This window comes from Sinohyriopsis cumingii, chromosome 6 (genome assembly GCF_028554795.1).
Source record: "Sinohyriopsis cumingii isolate HCF-2022 chromosome 6, ASM2855479v2, whole genome shotgun sequence".
Taxonomy (NCBI): Eukaryota; Metazoa; Mollusca; class Bivalvia; order Unionida; family Unionidae; genus Sinohyriopsis; species Sinohyriopsis cumingii.
The window spans coordinates 146786948-146802631 of record NC_142966.1 but is presented as its reverse complement, the minus strand read 5'-3'; the positions used below and the strand labels follow the sequence as shown (position 1 = coordinate 146802631).

General features: G+C 36.4%; 1 protein-coding gene across 4 annotated transcripts in view; it reads right to left on the bottom strand.

Annotated features, from left to right (window-relative positions):
* Positions 1-3474: 3474 nt before the first annotated feature.
* LOC149798219 (protein sprouty homolog 2-like) overlaps positions 3475-15684 on the bottom strand; it is a 66066-nt gene continuing 53856 nt past the window's right edge. For all 4 annotated transcript variants that reach the window (XM_089963326.1, XM_089963323.1, XM_089963324.1 and 1 more), the window contains exons 2-3: positions 15003-15122; positions 3475-10998 (exon numbers count right to left, since the gene is read on the bottom strand). In XM_089963326.1, coding sequence (XP_089819452.1) covers positions 10052-10930 — 879 coding nt within the window. In that variant the 5' untranslated portion in view covers positions 10931-10998; positions 15003-15122 and the 3' untranslated portion in view covers positions 3475-10051. The remainder of the gene's footprint in view (positions 10999-15002; positions 15123-15684) is intronic.

Sequence of the window (15684 nt, the reverse complement as noted above, 5' to 3'; positions counted from 1 at the left end):
ATTTGATTTTTGTGTATTCCGATGTGGTGGAGTACAACATAGTGGGACACACCTCCGTACCGTTACTCCGTGTCATTCCTTTCATAGTGGATTCTACCACGACGAATTACCAGGAAGGTGGAAAAACCTAACATGTTAACCGCAAATTTATACATCTTCACTATTTACCCGTCAGTAAGTCGTATTTTTACACTGTCAACATTGCTTTAAAAGGAGATCTGGGACAGCATATTCCATTCGCCAAAGGGAAAGTCACTGTGAAACTCCATTTTCAAAAACGATTCTCTAACGAGTTGAAAGTCATGTATCAAGTGTACCGAGGCGTCGCTGAAATCGGCCTTTCCTTCGGTGGCCCTGGTTTTGAAACCGACGGTGACACGAGGATTGCACGCTTTGAAAGATACAGCATTGACACACGGCAAAGAATTTCTCCAACTTGTCATCATGGACAAACAAGACCCAAAATAAGCTTTCTTGAGAGCAGGAAAAAATGTCTTGCTTCAAACGGGCAAAGACATTTTGGGCCGGCGAGAAACTCATATAAATGCCCTGGACGCTACCGAGTCAGGCATTCATGCTTCCCTGACGCCACAGCAAAGACAATGCAGAAAGAGACAGTTAGGGACTAATCTTACTTCCACTGCCTGATGGCTTCAGTCAAACAGTGCTCCGTGAGCACATAAAAGCCTGGGGGAAGTGGCTCGAATTCCTTCCTCTAGGAGTAATTAAACAGCCTACCGTGTAGGCATAAAACAGTGGTACATGCACGACTGTGCGAAAACCACTTAAATCTAAATTAACTAAGTCTGGCTACCAGGGAAGTGGCTCATATTCCTTCCCCATGGAGCAATTAAATAGCCTACCGTGTAGGCATAAAGCAGAGGTACATGCTCGGAAGAGCGCAAACGTCTTTAATCCAACATAAGAGTCTGGCTACCTCAATCCATTCACATTCAGCAAGAGGACACCGACCAGTGAATATTGTGGAGCACTACAGCTTAGCGTCCGCATGGCGGCTATGACTTCTGCCACGAAGACTGATGAAATGATGAGCCACCAGCCAAACAAGGACTGACGGCTAAGTGTAGTGCTAAATTACTTCACTGGAAAGACGCCCTTGCTGAATGATTTACTTAGGCGACATTGACGGAGTAACATCAGAGCCCTGGCTGGTATCTTGACGGAGTGGTATGTGGGCGCATGGGAAATATGCTGCATGTGCGGACACAGGGACCCACAGAATTGTCGAAGAAGAAAGAAACAAGTCTCCTAATACCTGTACATCAATGAGTCTCCTGCTATTGAATAAAAGAGGAGGGTACTGCTGCTGTTAAAGGGAAACTTTACACTTCAGTATGCAAGCAAACAACCAGCTAGGATGTTAAAGTCCAATGGATGGGCGGACACTAAATCAGGTGCCGTCCTATCTTCTGATGACCCCCTGAATCTCGATATGGAAAAGGTCGAGCTACCTGACAAAATTGCCTTTTGGCTGTAAAGTGTTTTTGATAATATCTCTATTTTCAGTATCCTAATTTGATCCGTTTGGTTACCACCAGCAAAAAAAATTCTAATTATTATGCGTATAGAAACTATTTATAAGTCATTTCGACTTTACTGATTGGTATTTAATTACTTATCGAATGTACACTTGTACACTAAATTCCAACTTCAGAATAATTCATTTTTCAAAATTATTGACTTAGTAGATTTGAATAATTGCACAGGTGGCTTACACATTATTGGTATATTATTGTCCATTTAAATAACTGGACTTGATTTGAAATAAGTACGGCTGGCTTTTCTGAGAGTACACGACATCCATGGCCGACTTGCCTAACTCCTTGCCTCTCTCGGACATCGTACATTGACAGAGATGTGGAACCATTTCCACCCGTCAAAAAAAAAAAGGTGTCCCGATGTGACGTAATCGCTGCCGACCAATCGTAGCGGACGTTACATACTGCTAAGGTCGACACCTGATGCGTTCAATCGCAACTGAATTCCAACTTTTTATCACGAGTGCGTGTTGGTTCATTCCCACTCATGACGGTCCTACATTCAGGTCGTTAGGGACTTATTAGTCCCAAGACCTGAAGGCCAAATTAATTAGTTTTCTTTGAACACATAAATGCCTGGGGGATGAGGCACTAATTCCTTTTCCAAGGATCAATTAATTAGCCAGCTTTGCTGGCATAAACTCGTCGAGCTAGCCCTGACGGGCGAAATCGACGTTAATTGAATCAGTCAGTCTGGCTACCCAGCGACTAGTCAACACATAGGAAGATATATTCAACGATTTTAAAGACAGTTGGTACTGGATGGTGGATGAAGCCTATGTAGTGGAAAGGCTTGAAAATGAATGGAAGTATCCAGGTAACCTAGACTTTGTGACCAGTCTGAAAGTAGTGAGAGATCTGATTAAAGACATGACAGAGGAGAAAGTGGAGAAAGTAAGAGACTTCATTCAACCTAAGTACGTTAGAGTTGGAACACTGAAGGAGGCACCTGATGGTGCAATCAAAGTCGTCTTTTTCTTTTAGAACAAATAGAGAATTTGACAGAGTGGTCTTTTGTGAAGTAGTGATTAGACCAATTAAAGAAAGCTGAAGAAATGATGAGAAAGGTACTGAAAGAGGATGTGAAGAAGATAAAACATAACTGGGTAAGGAGAGAAAGGACATAGAAAAGAGAAAGAAAAAAGAAGACTTTGAAAGACTCAATCAAAACTGGATAAAGGTGCAGGAATAATTTCGATCAAAGGGACATCCTGACTCGATGCCAGAAAAGAAAAAGTTGGGAACAATAGAGAAAGTGAGGAGATGGCATAAAAAGTGGAAAAAATAGAGGAAGGACCCAAAGGCCCTTTTCATGACCACTCATATGAATTGAAAAGATATTTTTTTCTCTTTGCATATATATGTTTTTGTGTGTCTTTGTTTACCTACTCCACCTATTGATCCTATACAACAACCCAACTTTCCCTTGTCACTATACAGGTCCAATATTCCCCATGTTAAATTCCCCTAGATGCTAAACATTCTCAGGGTGATCTGAAAAATGTTGATGCTAAAGTATCCCCTATCACTACTAAAAGTGTTGATGCTAAAGTATCCCCTATCACTACTAAAAGTGTTGATGCTAAAGTATCCCCTATCACTACTAATGCTAAAGTATCCCCTATTACTACTAATGCTAAAGTATCCCCTATCACTACTAATGCTAGAGTATCCCCTTTCACTACTAATGCTGCTTTATGTAAAAATGCCTCAACACCACCACCAACTACACCATCAGAAAACTGATAGCTGTTTTGTTTATGCTTTGCAGGCAAGACAAGAGGAAGAAATATAACTGAGCAGTGCATGAAATACCAAGGTATAATTTGTGTACGAGGCCATGCTGTGTGCACCAGACAGACAGACAGAGAAAAAAAAAGGGGGGGGAGAATATAAATATCAATAAACTACTTCATCCAACAGAAAACTTGATTTTATATACATCGAGTTTTTTGTATCACATATAAACATTTTATATAACAGCACTTTTTAAGCATGTAATCTAGTATATACAATATATCTATATATCTATATATTCAACAATCAACAGGTGACTGTGCACATTGTTTTATCTACATCTGATGATGCTGTAATGTCATCCATTAATAATTAGCTAATTATCATTGGAATACATAAATTCAAAGGACCGAGCTGAAGGGGAAAGTTAATGTATGAATTCACTATAGGTGAAAGTAATAATTATAAGTTACTTGTGTACCTACAATTTGCAAATGTGAAGTGCAAAGATCCCTGTACAAAGAAATTTGGGACACACCATTTAATTTGGGGGTTGGGATGGTGGTGCGGAGATGGGATTTAGGAGAAGAAAAAGAAGGAAAAAGTCCAACACCTAAATTGCTTGAACAAAATATTCATTCTCCAACTTTTGGAGAAAGCTTATGAAATATATTATCTGAAAACAAACTGCATTATCCTGAGGTAAAAACAAAATTCTGGTTTAAAAGAAAATCCTCCTCCCCCTTAAATGGTTGGTTCTTTTGATGGCAAATATTAAGATTTGTATGGATTAATGATGTATGAAAGAATAAGATTATTACAATACTATAATTAGAATTTGATAAAAAATGGAAACAAGAAAAACTGAAAAAGGATTTTAAAAAATCAGTTATAATTTTTTAAGGTTCTTTATCTGTAATATTTATCATGCTGAAATTATCAAGATTCTATGTAATGAATGGAACGTACAATTTCTTTCTTTCTAGAGTAAAACCACTACCATATATACTAGTGTCCAAGTCAGGTTCAATTTCAAACAAAACAGACCCTGATCAGATGATAGCACAAAGCACTGGCAGATCTTGGTACATGCTGTCTGCAGCTCAATTGGCCTTGTATGCAAGTATATATCCTAGGTAGATTTATAATTGTCATCCGAACTGCAAACAGTGTCAACCTAGATCTGCTGTAATATGTACTGGCAGATCTGGGTCTATGCTACTGATAATGTATAGGCCCTAACCAGCATGCACATCATGTAATGACAGATATGATAACTGTGAAGGCCCTACCAATCAGTGCAACATGTAATAACAAATCTTACAAGGAAGGCCCTACAAATCAACACAGCATGTAATGACAGATACGATAACTGAAGGCCCTACCAATCAGCACATCATGTAATGACATATGATAATTGTGAAGGCCCTACCAATCAGCACATCATGTAATGACAGATATGATAACTGAAGGCCCTACCAATCAGCACATCATGTAATGACAGATCTGATAACTGTGAAGGCCCTACCAATCAGCACATCATGTAATAACAAATCTTACAACAAGGAAGGCCCTACCAATTAGCACAGCATGTAATGACAGATCTGATAACAGTGAATGCCCTAACCAGTCAGCGCAGATTGTAATAGCATATCTGATAAAAGTGAAGGCCCTACCAATCAGGACAGCATGTAATGAAAGATCTGACAACAGTGAAGACCCTAACCAGTCAGCACAGCATGCAATAGCAGATCTGAAAATCTCCATTGTCTGTATGACAGTGTTGCACTTTGGCTGAACAGTCATGTTATGTCCCACAGTCCCCTATAATGATTAAAACATGGGGATTAGTAACAAGTGCCCCCCCCCCCCCTTGGAGAATGTTCATTTTGAGTTAACACAGAACTAGTCATCATTTGGCAACTATCAAAACAAATCTGAAAACAATCATTAATCACTTGACTGACAAAAATTCAAGTACAGGTACAATGTGTTCATCAAAAGTATGCTGAAAGTCATCAGCCATACAGCAAAATAAAACAACAATATTTACTCACTTTTAAATAGAGTCCAAATGCAAACAATATAGACTATGTCATCACATAATGTGACAGCAGATCTTGGTCTGTACAGTTTGGATTAGGACACAACTTTTACACAAGTATATATGGTAATACACAGGACAGAATTAAGTTTTATTTTATTATAAAGTTGCTCTTAGCAATGTTACTACTATAATTGACAAAAGCAAATCATAAACATAGAAGCTGATCATAATAGTGCATGCCAATGTATATACATACTTATAAGTGATGTCCATCTCCAAAGACCCAGATCTGCTGTCCTATAATGCACTGACAGATCTGGGTCTATGCTGTATCCAGCTGGACTCAATTTATAAGCAAGTACATATAGCATACAAACTGTATTTGGGATGAGCAATAAGCTGGTTAATGTCAAGACAAACCAATACGCAGAAATGTACAAAAACAAAAAAGAAGAAATAAACGAGAAAAGTTATTTAACTTGCACTTCTGCAGTTAAAATGAGGTAATATGTTATGTCTTCATAATAGGTAACAAGTCAAAATGTTTCCAAAATGCCTCTACTCAGAAGAAACTAAAACTAACATCCAAACTGTTTCCATATTTGTTTTAGATTTGCTTCTATTACCGCCATTAGCAGTGTTAGTGAGCTCTCAAGTTCCTTTTTTATGAAAACACGGAAATGTTGTTTCACTTTAAAATTTGAAGATAAAAGAATTGTGGAAATTACTTAGTTTCACACATTAAAATAGTGCATATTGCAACCAAACAAAATAAAATGCATTACTGTATACATTAGTCTATAAGTTGAGCCCAGCTGTAAATAATTATGTGATTGCAGATTTTGGTCTGAGCAGTGACAGCTGTACTCAAATTTCTAAGTATGACTCCAACAGCCATATTGTCATGGACTTTGGAAACAGACTGGATATTAGCTTTTCATCCCCCTTTCTATACAATGGCTGGTCTTGTCCTACATTTAACTTTAGAAATTATCCAACATCTGCATTATATTACAATTAATATGAATGCCCTTCTCAAAAATAATTATTTGCTAACAATTCTTAAAGTGTATATTCTAATGACAAGTACTTCTTAACGTGTACACCCTAACTTCAAACCAGTCGCACATTTATATCACAGCACCATTACCGTATGTATATATATTCACTTATATGTGGAGTCAAACTGCAAACAACAAAGATCCCGATCTGTTGTATTATAATACAACTGCAGATCAGGGAAAATCTGGTTTGTTCTACTGATTACTCAACAAAATGCACAGACCCAGATCTACTGTTGTGTTATTCAATGGCAGATCTGGGTCTGTGCAGTTTGCAGTTGGACTTGTCTTATAAGCAAGTATATACAATAACTGATGTTTTCATGTTCCTTGACTCTGAGGTGAATCCTTCCAAAAGCTACACTTGTAGAATACATAACTCTGTATAACATGCATACAACCAATAACACAGGAAGATGAGGGTTTGTCTGTTTGCTTTAAATCTTTATTAATAAAGATCTGCCAGAGTTGTACCAATCGGACTTTCATCTCCTTTTGCATGCTAGAGAAAGAACTGATGTGAATGTCGGTGTTTCATTCATGGTGAATTGTTTTCTATTGTTATTTTTTATATCTATATTTTCTTGAGGATCTATTCTTTGCATATCCACAGATTTTTGTCTGCCCAACAAGTTACTAATTTGGTAACTACAAGATACTTGAGGTTATTTGACTTTGACTGGAAAGAGACATGTTCTGATTGGTACAATACTTGAAAGAAGATCAGGGCAGATGATGGCCAAAGATGAGTGCCCAATACACATTTAAAAAACATGGTAAATGTTCATTTGAAATTGCCAGTTTTGATATAATCCTAAGAAATAAAGAGAAGTTTAAATTGTGTTAAGCAGGTAAAATTTGATGCCACTGGCCCAGAATTTGATACATGAATAGATTATAAAGAAAACATCTTTAGTGATATTTAACAAAACATTGTAAAAACATGTTTACTACTGCCCTCTTGTATTATTTAAGTTTTCATGTTAAATGAAAGAGTCAAAAACAAACATCTAATGAAGCAAGCAAACAGTGATATTATCAATGTATGTACAGAGAAAACCTGATGGCTGCGGCAATATGAATGCACTGAGGAATAAATATATCCTCAAGACTAAAAGCATGAAGGTAAAAAATGGTGACAATATGGTGACAAAAAACACAGTAACAGAAATGAACACAATCATCTTAGGACCATATTTAGCATATTTACTCACTTATAAGTCAAGGCAAACTGCAAACAACAAAGGTCCTGATCTGCTGTACAACAATGTGCCTGCAGATCAGGGTCTATGTTTGTTTGTTCTACTCATTACTCCTAAGAAACTGCACAGATCCAGATCTCCCAGCGCAGTATGCTACTGCAGATCATGGTCTGCACAGTTTGCAGTTGATCTCAACTTATAGGTAAGTCTATGCGGTAGCTATCTGCTTTGTTAAGATAAAAAGAAAACAATTACGTAAATTTGATTGTTTCATTGAAATTAAAATTCATGAAGACTATTAAAACAGATTAAAACCAAGGATTATACCATTCCTTGATTACAACCAAAATAAAAACCATGTGCAGTACAAACATCAACGTCGTGAATATTGGATATCTTTAGTAATTATAAACAGAATGAAATATTTAAATAACTTTTCTCAACTCATGACAAAAGCTAGCCGAGACATGGCATCTTTACAAAAATTATTTGAGTACTCTCTGCAACTGATGTAGTAATGAAACTGTACCCTGAACTGAAGTTCATTCTGAATTTGTTAAGGTATCATATTCACACAACTGTGAATGGAGCAAAGCCAGACCCACCATTACATGATGCGTCATCTGATCACTATTTGTGCCATTTATGCTACTGAGAATTCTCAAACAAAAACATTTGTGAGGTACCACTTTTCATGGGTTTTGTCACTGCTACCGATCAAGAATTTCAGACCACTTGAACAATGTCCTTTCATCCCCCATCTGACCATTGTCCTTCTTAGTGACTGTTGCCCAGGGCAAGGTAATTTAAAATGGACAATACCAACACATTTACAACTTGCTGGGGTAAGGAAGGAATCCGATGAAACAAATATGCTTAAATGGGCAGTTCAAATTTATTAGGGCAAGTAAAAATATGAAAATCACCTGCCTGTGGGCAAGAAAAACTTTCAAAATAATTCTGTATACCTACCAATGGATGAATTTAACTACCAACAAAAATGTCATTTTCTGCATAAGCATTGAAACTGATACCATAAAATTTATTTACTTGACTGTATTTATAATTTTCAAGTGAAGAGAACAAACTCTGAGCTGGTGGCACAACATGACGGCATATCATGGTTTACGCCACTGCAGTTGGATGGAAATGATAGGTGGGCATAACTGTTGTAAATATTCATCAGAAATTCAACATAAATTCATTTTTTCAAATAAGCAAAATATACATTTTCATGTACTATATATATACAGAATGTTATCACAACTTATGGATTAAGTTTTTCATACTGCATTTTCTACACTTAATGCTTTTGTCAAATTTTGAGAAAAATTAAATTTTAAAAAAATACTACTTTATAAAGAACAGTTGTAACATTTTTCACTATTTTTCTCTCATGCACACTTTACGTTTTATAAAAATTGCATTGTTTTGTTACGCTCTAAGTTTTTTAAATTGGCGCAGGTTTCATTAAATATATTTTAATCTGTTAATGGGCTTTATTTACTCACAATTAACAACTGATATAGCAATTTTAAGAGTAAAACACAACATACAAAATTCAAGAATGGTTTTTGGGATGAACTGTCAGCAGAGGACACATTGTCCCAACCCAGGATATGTTCTTTAGGAACAAAAAGAGATTTGTTAAAAAAATTTTTACTTCCACTTCAGTGGGTCACATGGTAAAGCCAAAATAATAAAATAGGTCTGGTTTTGATAAAATCATGGAAACAAATGGGTAAGAAGATTGGTTTTGTTTTTATGAGTTTTTTTTTAATCGAGCTTGTGTTGTTTTATATGACAGTTTCCAATCTAAAATTAACATGGGACATGGTATTAACAATGTTAAAAATTATTCTGTATACAAGATTTAAATCTGTATGTCCAGAACAACTAAAATAGGGTAGGTCAGGTTAATGGAACCATACACATATTTTTCTTTGGATGTATTAGTCATGTAATATACTGCTTTATATATACCTGATAGACAAGATTTTGTTTTTATTTTCAAATAAGATTTGGCCCAGAATCAAGTAACAATAAATATGGTAGCTCTTAATTGCTATGTGATCTACTAAGATGTCTTTAGAACAGCTTGGTTGTTGAGATAAAGAATTAAATGAAGTTGTCAAGAATTCTGCCAATACTGTATATATTATGTAGAATGAACCTTTCATGCAAACATCTACACTAGAATATTTTTTCTCATAAAACTAACATAAATAAATTTAGTACTTCCTCCATCAAACAAGAAATTCCAATATGGCACCATGGCACTAAGGATCTTGTTGGAAAAGAAAAAAAAAAAAAAAAAAAAAGAAAAAAAAAAAAAACATCACAGATTCAGCACATATGAAATATACAAAGTGTCTCTGATATATTGGCTGTTCCCATAGTAACTGTGCTAATGAGAACATTAATAATCCAAATGAAAGTACACAGTCATGAATTACTTGTACTTGTACTCTCAGACTCCAGGAGTAATAACCTGTGGGACTGAGAAGAGACATCAAGTTTTGCACCACTTCGGGAAGAAGATTTTGCTTTAGATGAGTTTGTATTGCAAGTACATCCTTTTCGCCTACATTTATTGTAACATGCTGTGCAAGCATACAGGCCACATTTGGCTGGCCAGTATACACAAAGACATGGGAGACACAAACTCATCAGAAGTATGCAAGTCCATCTCTTGCAGCAATGTGGTCGATTACAGCATGCACATGGGTCCATATAGCAATCATAATCGCTGTCTTGATCGTCTTTGCTATAGTGATAAAACAGACACTGGACACAACAGAAGCATGTGCAATGCTCTATTGCACTTTCTGGGCTAAGATTCACTTTGTCCCCACACAGCCATCGAGACGGCAACTCACGACTTTCTGTACAAGCACCACAACGGCATTTTCCACAGCGACTACAAATAATTGAATCATCTACTTCTAAAGGAAGGTCCTTCTTCAATGGTGGAGATGTGGAAACTGGTTGTGAGGACACAATAGGAGTCAGCTGTGGTTGAAAAAACTGCGGTGGATTTGACAACACATTACTAGTTCTTGTGGGTAGAGGAACCACCCGTGTTGAGTCCCGCTGAATACCCCCACCACCACTGTGAACACCTCCCACCCCAGCCTTCGCATGCACTGGTGGTAACAAATGCTTCCCCGGTGTATCAACATATTCGTTTTGTGTCCTTGGCTGAGGCCGAACTTGGTCCAAGGTGATCACGCCAGCGTGAGAATTCTCCGTGATCGTTACAAATGTGGCTGGGGAATGCAGGTTTCGTGTAGATCTCATGCCCCAGATAAAATTTTCACCCATCCAGTAGTGGGACTGTTTGGAAACATCATGAACATCACCAGTGGTGCTTTATATTTCTTGAAATCTGTCTGTAAAATAGACCAAAGCAATAAAAAATTATTTCAGGAGAACAATAAATTCTGCTGTACTAATAAATGGAACTCCCTTGGCCAAAAGTCTAAAGCTACAGAAATCTTGTGAAAAAAGGTGGTACAGCACAATGACACTGTGTTTTTTTCTAATCAGGCTGACTGAAAAAAAGTGGTACAGCACAATGACACTATGTGTTTTTTTTTAATCAGGCTGACTGAAAAAAGTGACCAAATAAATTCTGAATGAATGCTGCACATCCTATTCTCCCCATACATTAAAGGAGATGTACACTTCAATCAAGGGAATCATGACATCAAGCAGAGTAAACCTATATGGTCCAAAAAATAAAAAAATGCATGTCAACAATAACCATGTCTAAAAATTCACGAAAACGACCACTTTATAAAAAAGAGACCATCAAATTAAATCAACATGATGATCTTTGTTCCAAGTTCTATGTTAATTTGACCAGGTATTTCCACAGGGGTTGGATTCTGATAAAAAGGTTTTCCAATTAATGGTCACCAAAGTTTATCAAATGAAAAGAGTATTATTTTAACTGGCAAAGGGATTTCATCTGAAAGCCTGAACCATTCTAAATGTCCCACTGCAATAGCTATCGTAATTGTCTGGTTTACCTGGTATATCCATCTTAAATGAGAACCAAAATAGGTAGATATCTGTTCCTTGTGCATGACCGGTCCTGTACTAGTTAAAAATGAGCACCTGTCAATGCTCCCTACAGTGCAAGTGTGCATCAGCAAATCTGCCAGTAATAACAGTGAAAGAAAAGTGTGGCAATAAAAAGCTGATATATAGATAACTGAGCTGAATAAGAGAGGAAACAAAACAAAAGATAAGTAAAATAAAGTAGGAGGTAGATTTTATATAAGTTTTAAATGATCATTGTTGTAAAACTGTACAGACTACAGATCTCCCACAAAGTAACTAGTCTATTATATGCAAGTAGGGGCATTCTGCATTCACCCCCTTTCTCAAAGTTCAATAGTTTCTGAAGCAAACACTGTTGTCCCACAATATTAACCCATTTAACGCTGCCAGGTATATTAACTTTTCACTGTCTGATAGCAATCTGAGGTAACAAACACCAAGTCAGTCCCCTATTTTTCACACAGTAGGTCAACCATTTAACCAATAATCTAGATCTACAGTCAGTTAACAAGATGGTTTGAACGAGTGAGGATCCAAAGAGCACATTGATTAAAATCTTCAACGTCGATGTTGTCTTTCTTATTTTCTATTACAGCCTTTGAGAAAAGGTCAATTTTGTTACATGCAATACCAAGGGCAAACAAAACATTTAAAAGGATGCAGGTTTGATCCTCTTCATCGCATCAGGGACTCATTTTACTCCACCTGCCTCGACATGTTATAACCTTCAAAGTTTTGCCATTACACACTTGATACCAAATCTTCCATGGTTATTCAAATTTAGAACATTAAGTAAGCATAATGTAATTCCTCCTTAGAACCAACAAACAGAATTGTTTGAAGACATTTCCCATGCTTCAACATAAATTGGTTCATGGCACTGACTGCCCATTGGTTACTCCATTAATCCTTTCACTCAGAGCTCTAAGCAGAATTCTGAAACTGCAAGTTCAGGACCCCTCAACCAGCTGAAAATGAGTGTCCAGAATAAACAGAACTAGGGGTCCAACACTTTATTAACAACATAAATGTGCGAGAAATTAAAAAAAAAAAAAAAAAAAGGATTTAAGATTGTATACCTTCAACCACTTTTATATGTGCGTGACAGAAAATATAGGTTGAATTTACATGTTTTTCATGTGTATGTTCACTGGGATATATGGGTGACAGAAGCACAGAAATGTGAAAATAAAATTAAAAATTTCGTAAAAGTCTTCAAAAAATTAAATTTTAAAAGAAACTCACAAACTATTAATAGTTAGATTATCAGGTTGAGTTCATGTATGTGTACATGTAATGATTACACCTGTAGTCGTACAGTATCATAACAAAGGAATATTATGTCTTTTTCGACAACATTTTTGTCCCTCAATAGCCAGCAAGTGTTGTCTGTCTGTTTCATGGTGTGAAACAGAGATCCGAATGTTCCTGAAACAGGTACTCTCAAAATGATCGGATTCAATATATAATGCTTGCTTTATAAGAAAAAGACAACTTAGCAGTTTGGTTACATATTACAATAAGTGCCTGATAATATCAAGGTCATTTTATATCGACAACAAAGTGCACTGACATGTGTAAAACTGTTTTTTTTTGTGCCTTGAATTAATCTTCGTCAAATGACCTGCTCATGGCTTTGCTTACAAAGGGATGGTTCTCCAAGGATCCTCTTTTTTAAACAGAAAAGTTCAGTTTTGTGAATACTTGATTTACCCCTGTACAAAGTTGTATATCTTTTAAGTCATCTAAGGCCAAAGTCATCAAAGACCAAAAGTCATCAAAGGCCAGAGTCATCAAAGTCATCTAAGGCCAAAGCCATCAAAGACCAAAGTCATCTAATGCACTTGCCTTTACAGATCATTCACACATCTCACCACTGTTTGCACAAGTCTGAGTCTCAGCTTGACCAATGTGGTTATGTAAGAAAGGTCAATTCCCATGGGCCAGTGGTACTTCCTCCAACAAATAAATTGGCATACTAGTCTATCATGTGCTGAAAAATGGCATTAAACCCCTCAAAACCAAACTGTTAAATAAGGATCGTTGCCTTTTATTTGAAATCTAAAAGTAGATCCAAGTACACTTACAATGCGAGTCTATGATGTTTGCGGCTGGATGTGTGTTAAATGTGAGTACAGCCACATTTTCACCACTGAGGGTCATCATGGCCTGTTTTCCATTCTTCAGTGATTTTGTTGTAATGAATTATTTTTGAACCATGAAAACATGTCTAGTCTGGACATTATTACTACAGAATACTGTATTCAATCCTTGAGTATCAAGACAACAGAATACTGTATTCAAACCTTGAGTATCAAGACAGAAATACTGTATTCAAACCTTGAGTATTAAAACAGAATACTGTATTCAAACCTTGAGTATCAAGACAACAGAATACTGTATTCAAACCTTGAGTATCAAGACAACAGAATACTGTATTCAAACCTTGAGTATCAAGACAACAGAATACTGTATTCAAACCTTGAGTATCAAGACAACAATACTGTATTCAAACATTGAATCACAACTGAATAATGTATTCAAACACTTAGTCACAAGACAATTGAATACTGTTTTCAAACCTCGAGTCAAAAAATAACTAATGTATTCAAACCTTGAATCACAAAACTGAATACTGTATTCAAACTGAGTCACAAGATAACTAAATACTACATTCAAACCTGAATACAAATGATCACTGTATTCAAACCCCAAGCCTGAAAATAACTGAATACTATGCCATAGTCAAACCCAAAGTCAGAAAATAACTGAATACTATGCCGTCTTCAAACCCCAAGCCTGAAAATAACTGAATACTATGCCATATTCAAACCCCAAGTCAGAAAATAACTGAATACTATGCCATATTCAAACTCGAAGTCAGAAAATAAATGAATACTATGCCGTATTCAAACCCCAAGTTAGAAAATAACTGAATACTATGCCGTATTCAAACCCCAAGTTAGAAAATAACTGAATAATATGCCGTATTCAAACCCCAAGTCAGAAAATAACTGAATACTATGCCGTATTCAAACCCCAAGTTAGAAAATAACTGAATACTATGCCGTATTCAAACCCCAAGTCAGAAAATAACTGAATACTATGTTCAAACCTTGAGCCACAAGGTACTGAACTAAGGTATTTCAAAACTCAAGTCAAAAAACAAACGAATACAGTACTCAAACAAATAGTCACAAGATAACTGTATTCAAACACTAAGTAACAAGACAACTGATTATTGTATTCAAACCTCGAGTTGCAAGAAAACTGAACTACTGTATTAAAACCTCGTCACAAGATAACTTACTACTATACCAACACTTACACAGTATAGACAAGCTGGCAAACAGGTCAACACTTTGAGCTGAAAGGAGCTGGTCCCTTTATAGGTCATCCGTTTACATCTTTTTCTCGTACCCAAGGGTATTCTCCGGCTGTTCAAAACCTGAAATTGACAAAGATATTAAATATTACTGTGTTCCGAATCAGTCTCAACTTGAGTAAGTAATAAAGTAATAAAACTTGACACCCAGGATGTGGATTTAATTCAGAACTCAGTTGTCAGCCAAAATGTGGATTAAAATTAAAAACTCAGTAGTCACCTAGAATGTGGATTAAAATTTAGAACTCAGTTGTCGTCCCAAATGCGGATTAAAATTCAGAACTCACAGTACACATCTACAGACCTTCAATTATATTCGAAGGTATGAAACCATGCTACATTTTATGTTTGTGTGCATTTTGGATTTTTAACGTACCTTTAAAAAAAAAAATCAGTTGTATCGCTATGATGTCGGCAGTGTGGCAGTTTATACCGATATCTAGCACTGGGGAATCATGCCACTGACATCTAGCATGATGTCCCACTCTGTCACATTATCCTGATACCAGGCCCACCCAGTCTTAACACTAACTTTGTAAAAGGATGAGTGCTGGGCAAGACTGCAGTTAGTACCATTTTTATAAGTCTTTGGTATGACTGGGTTCAAACCCACTACTTCCTGCAC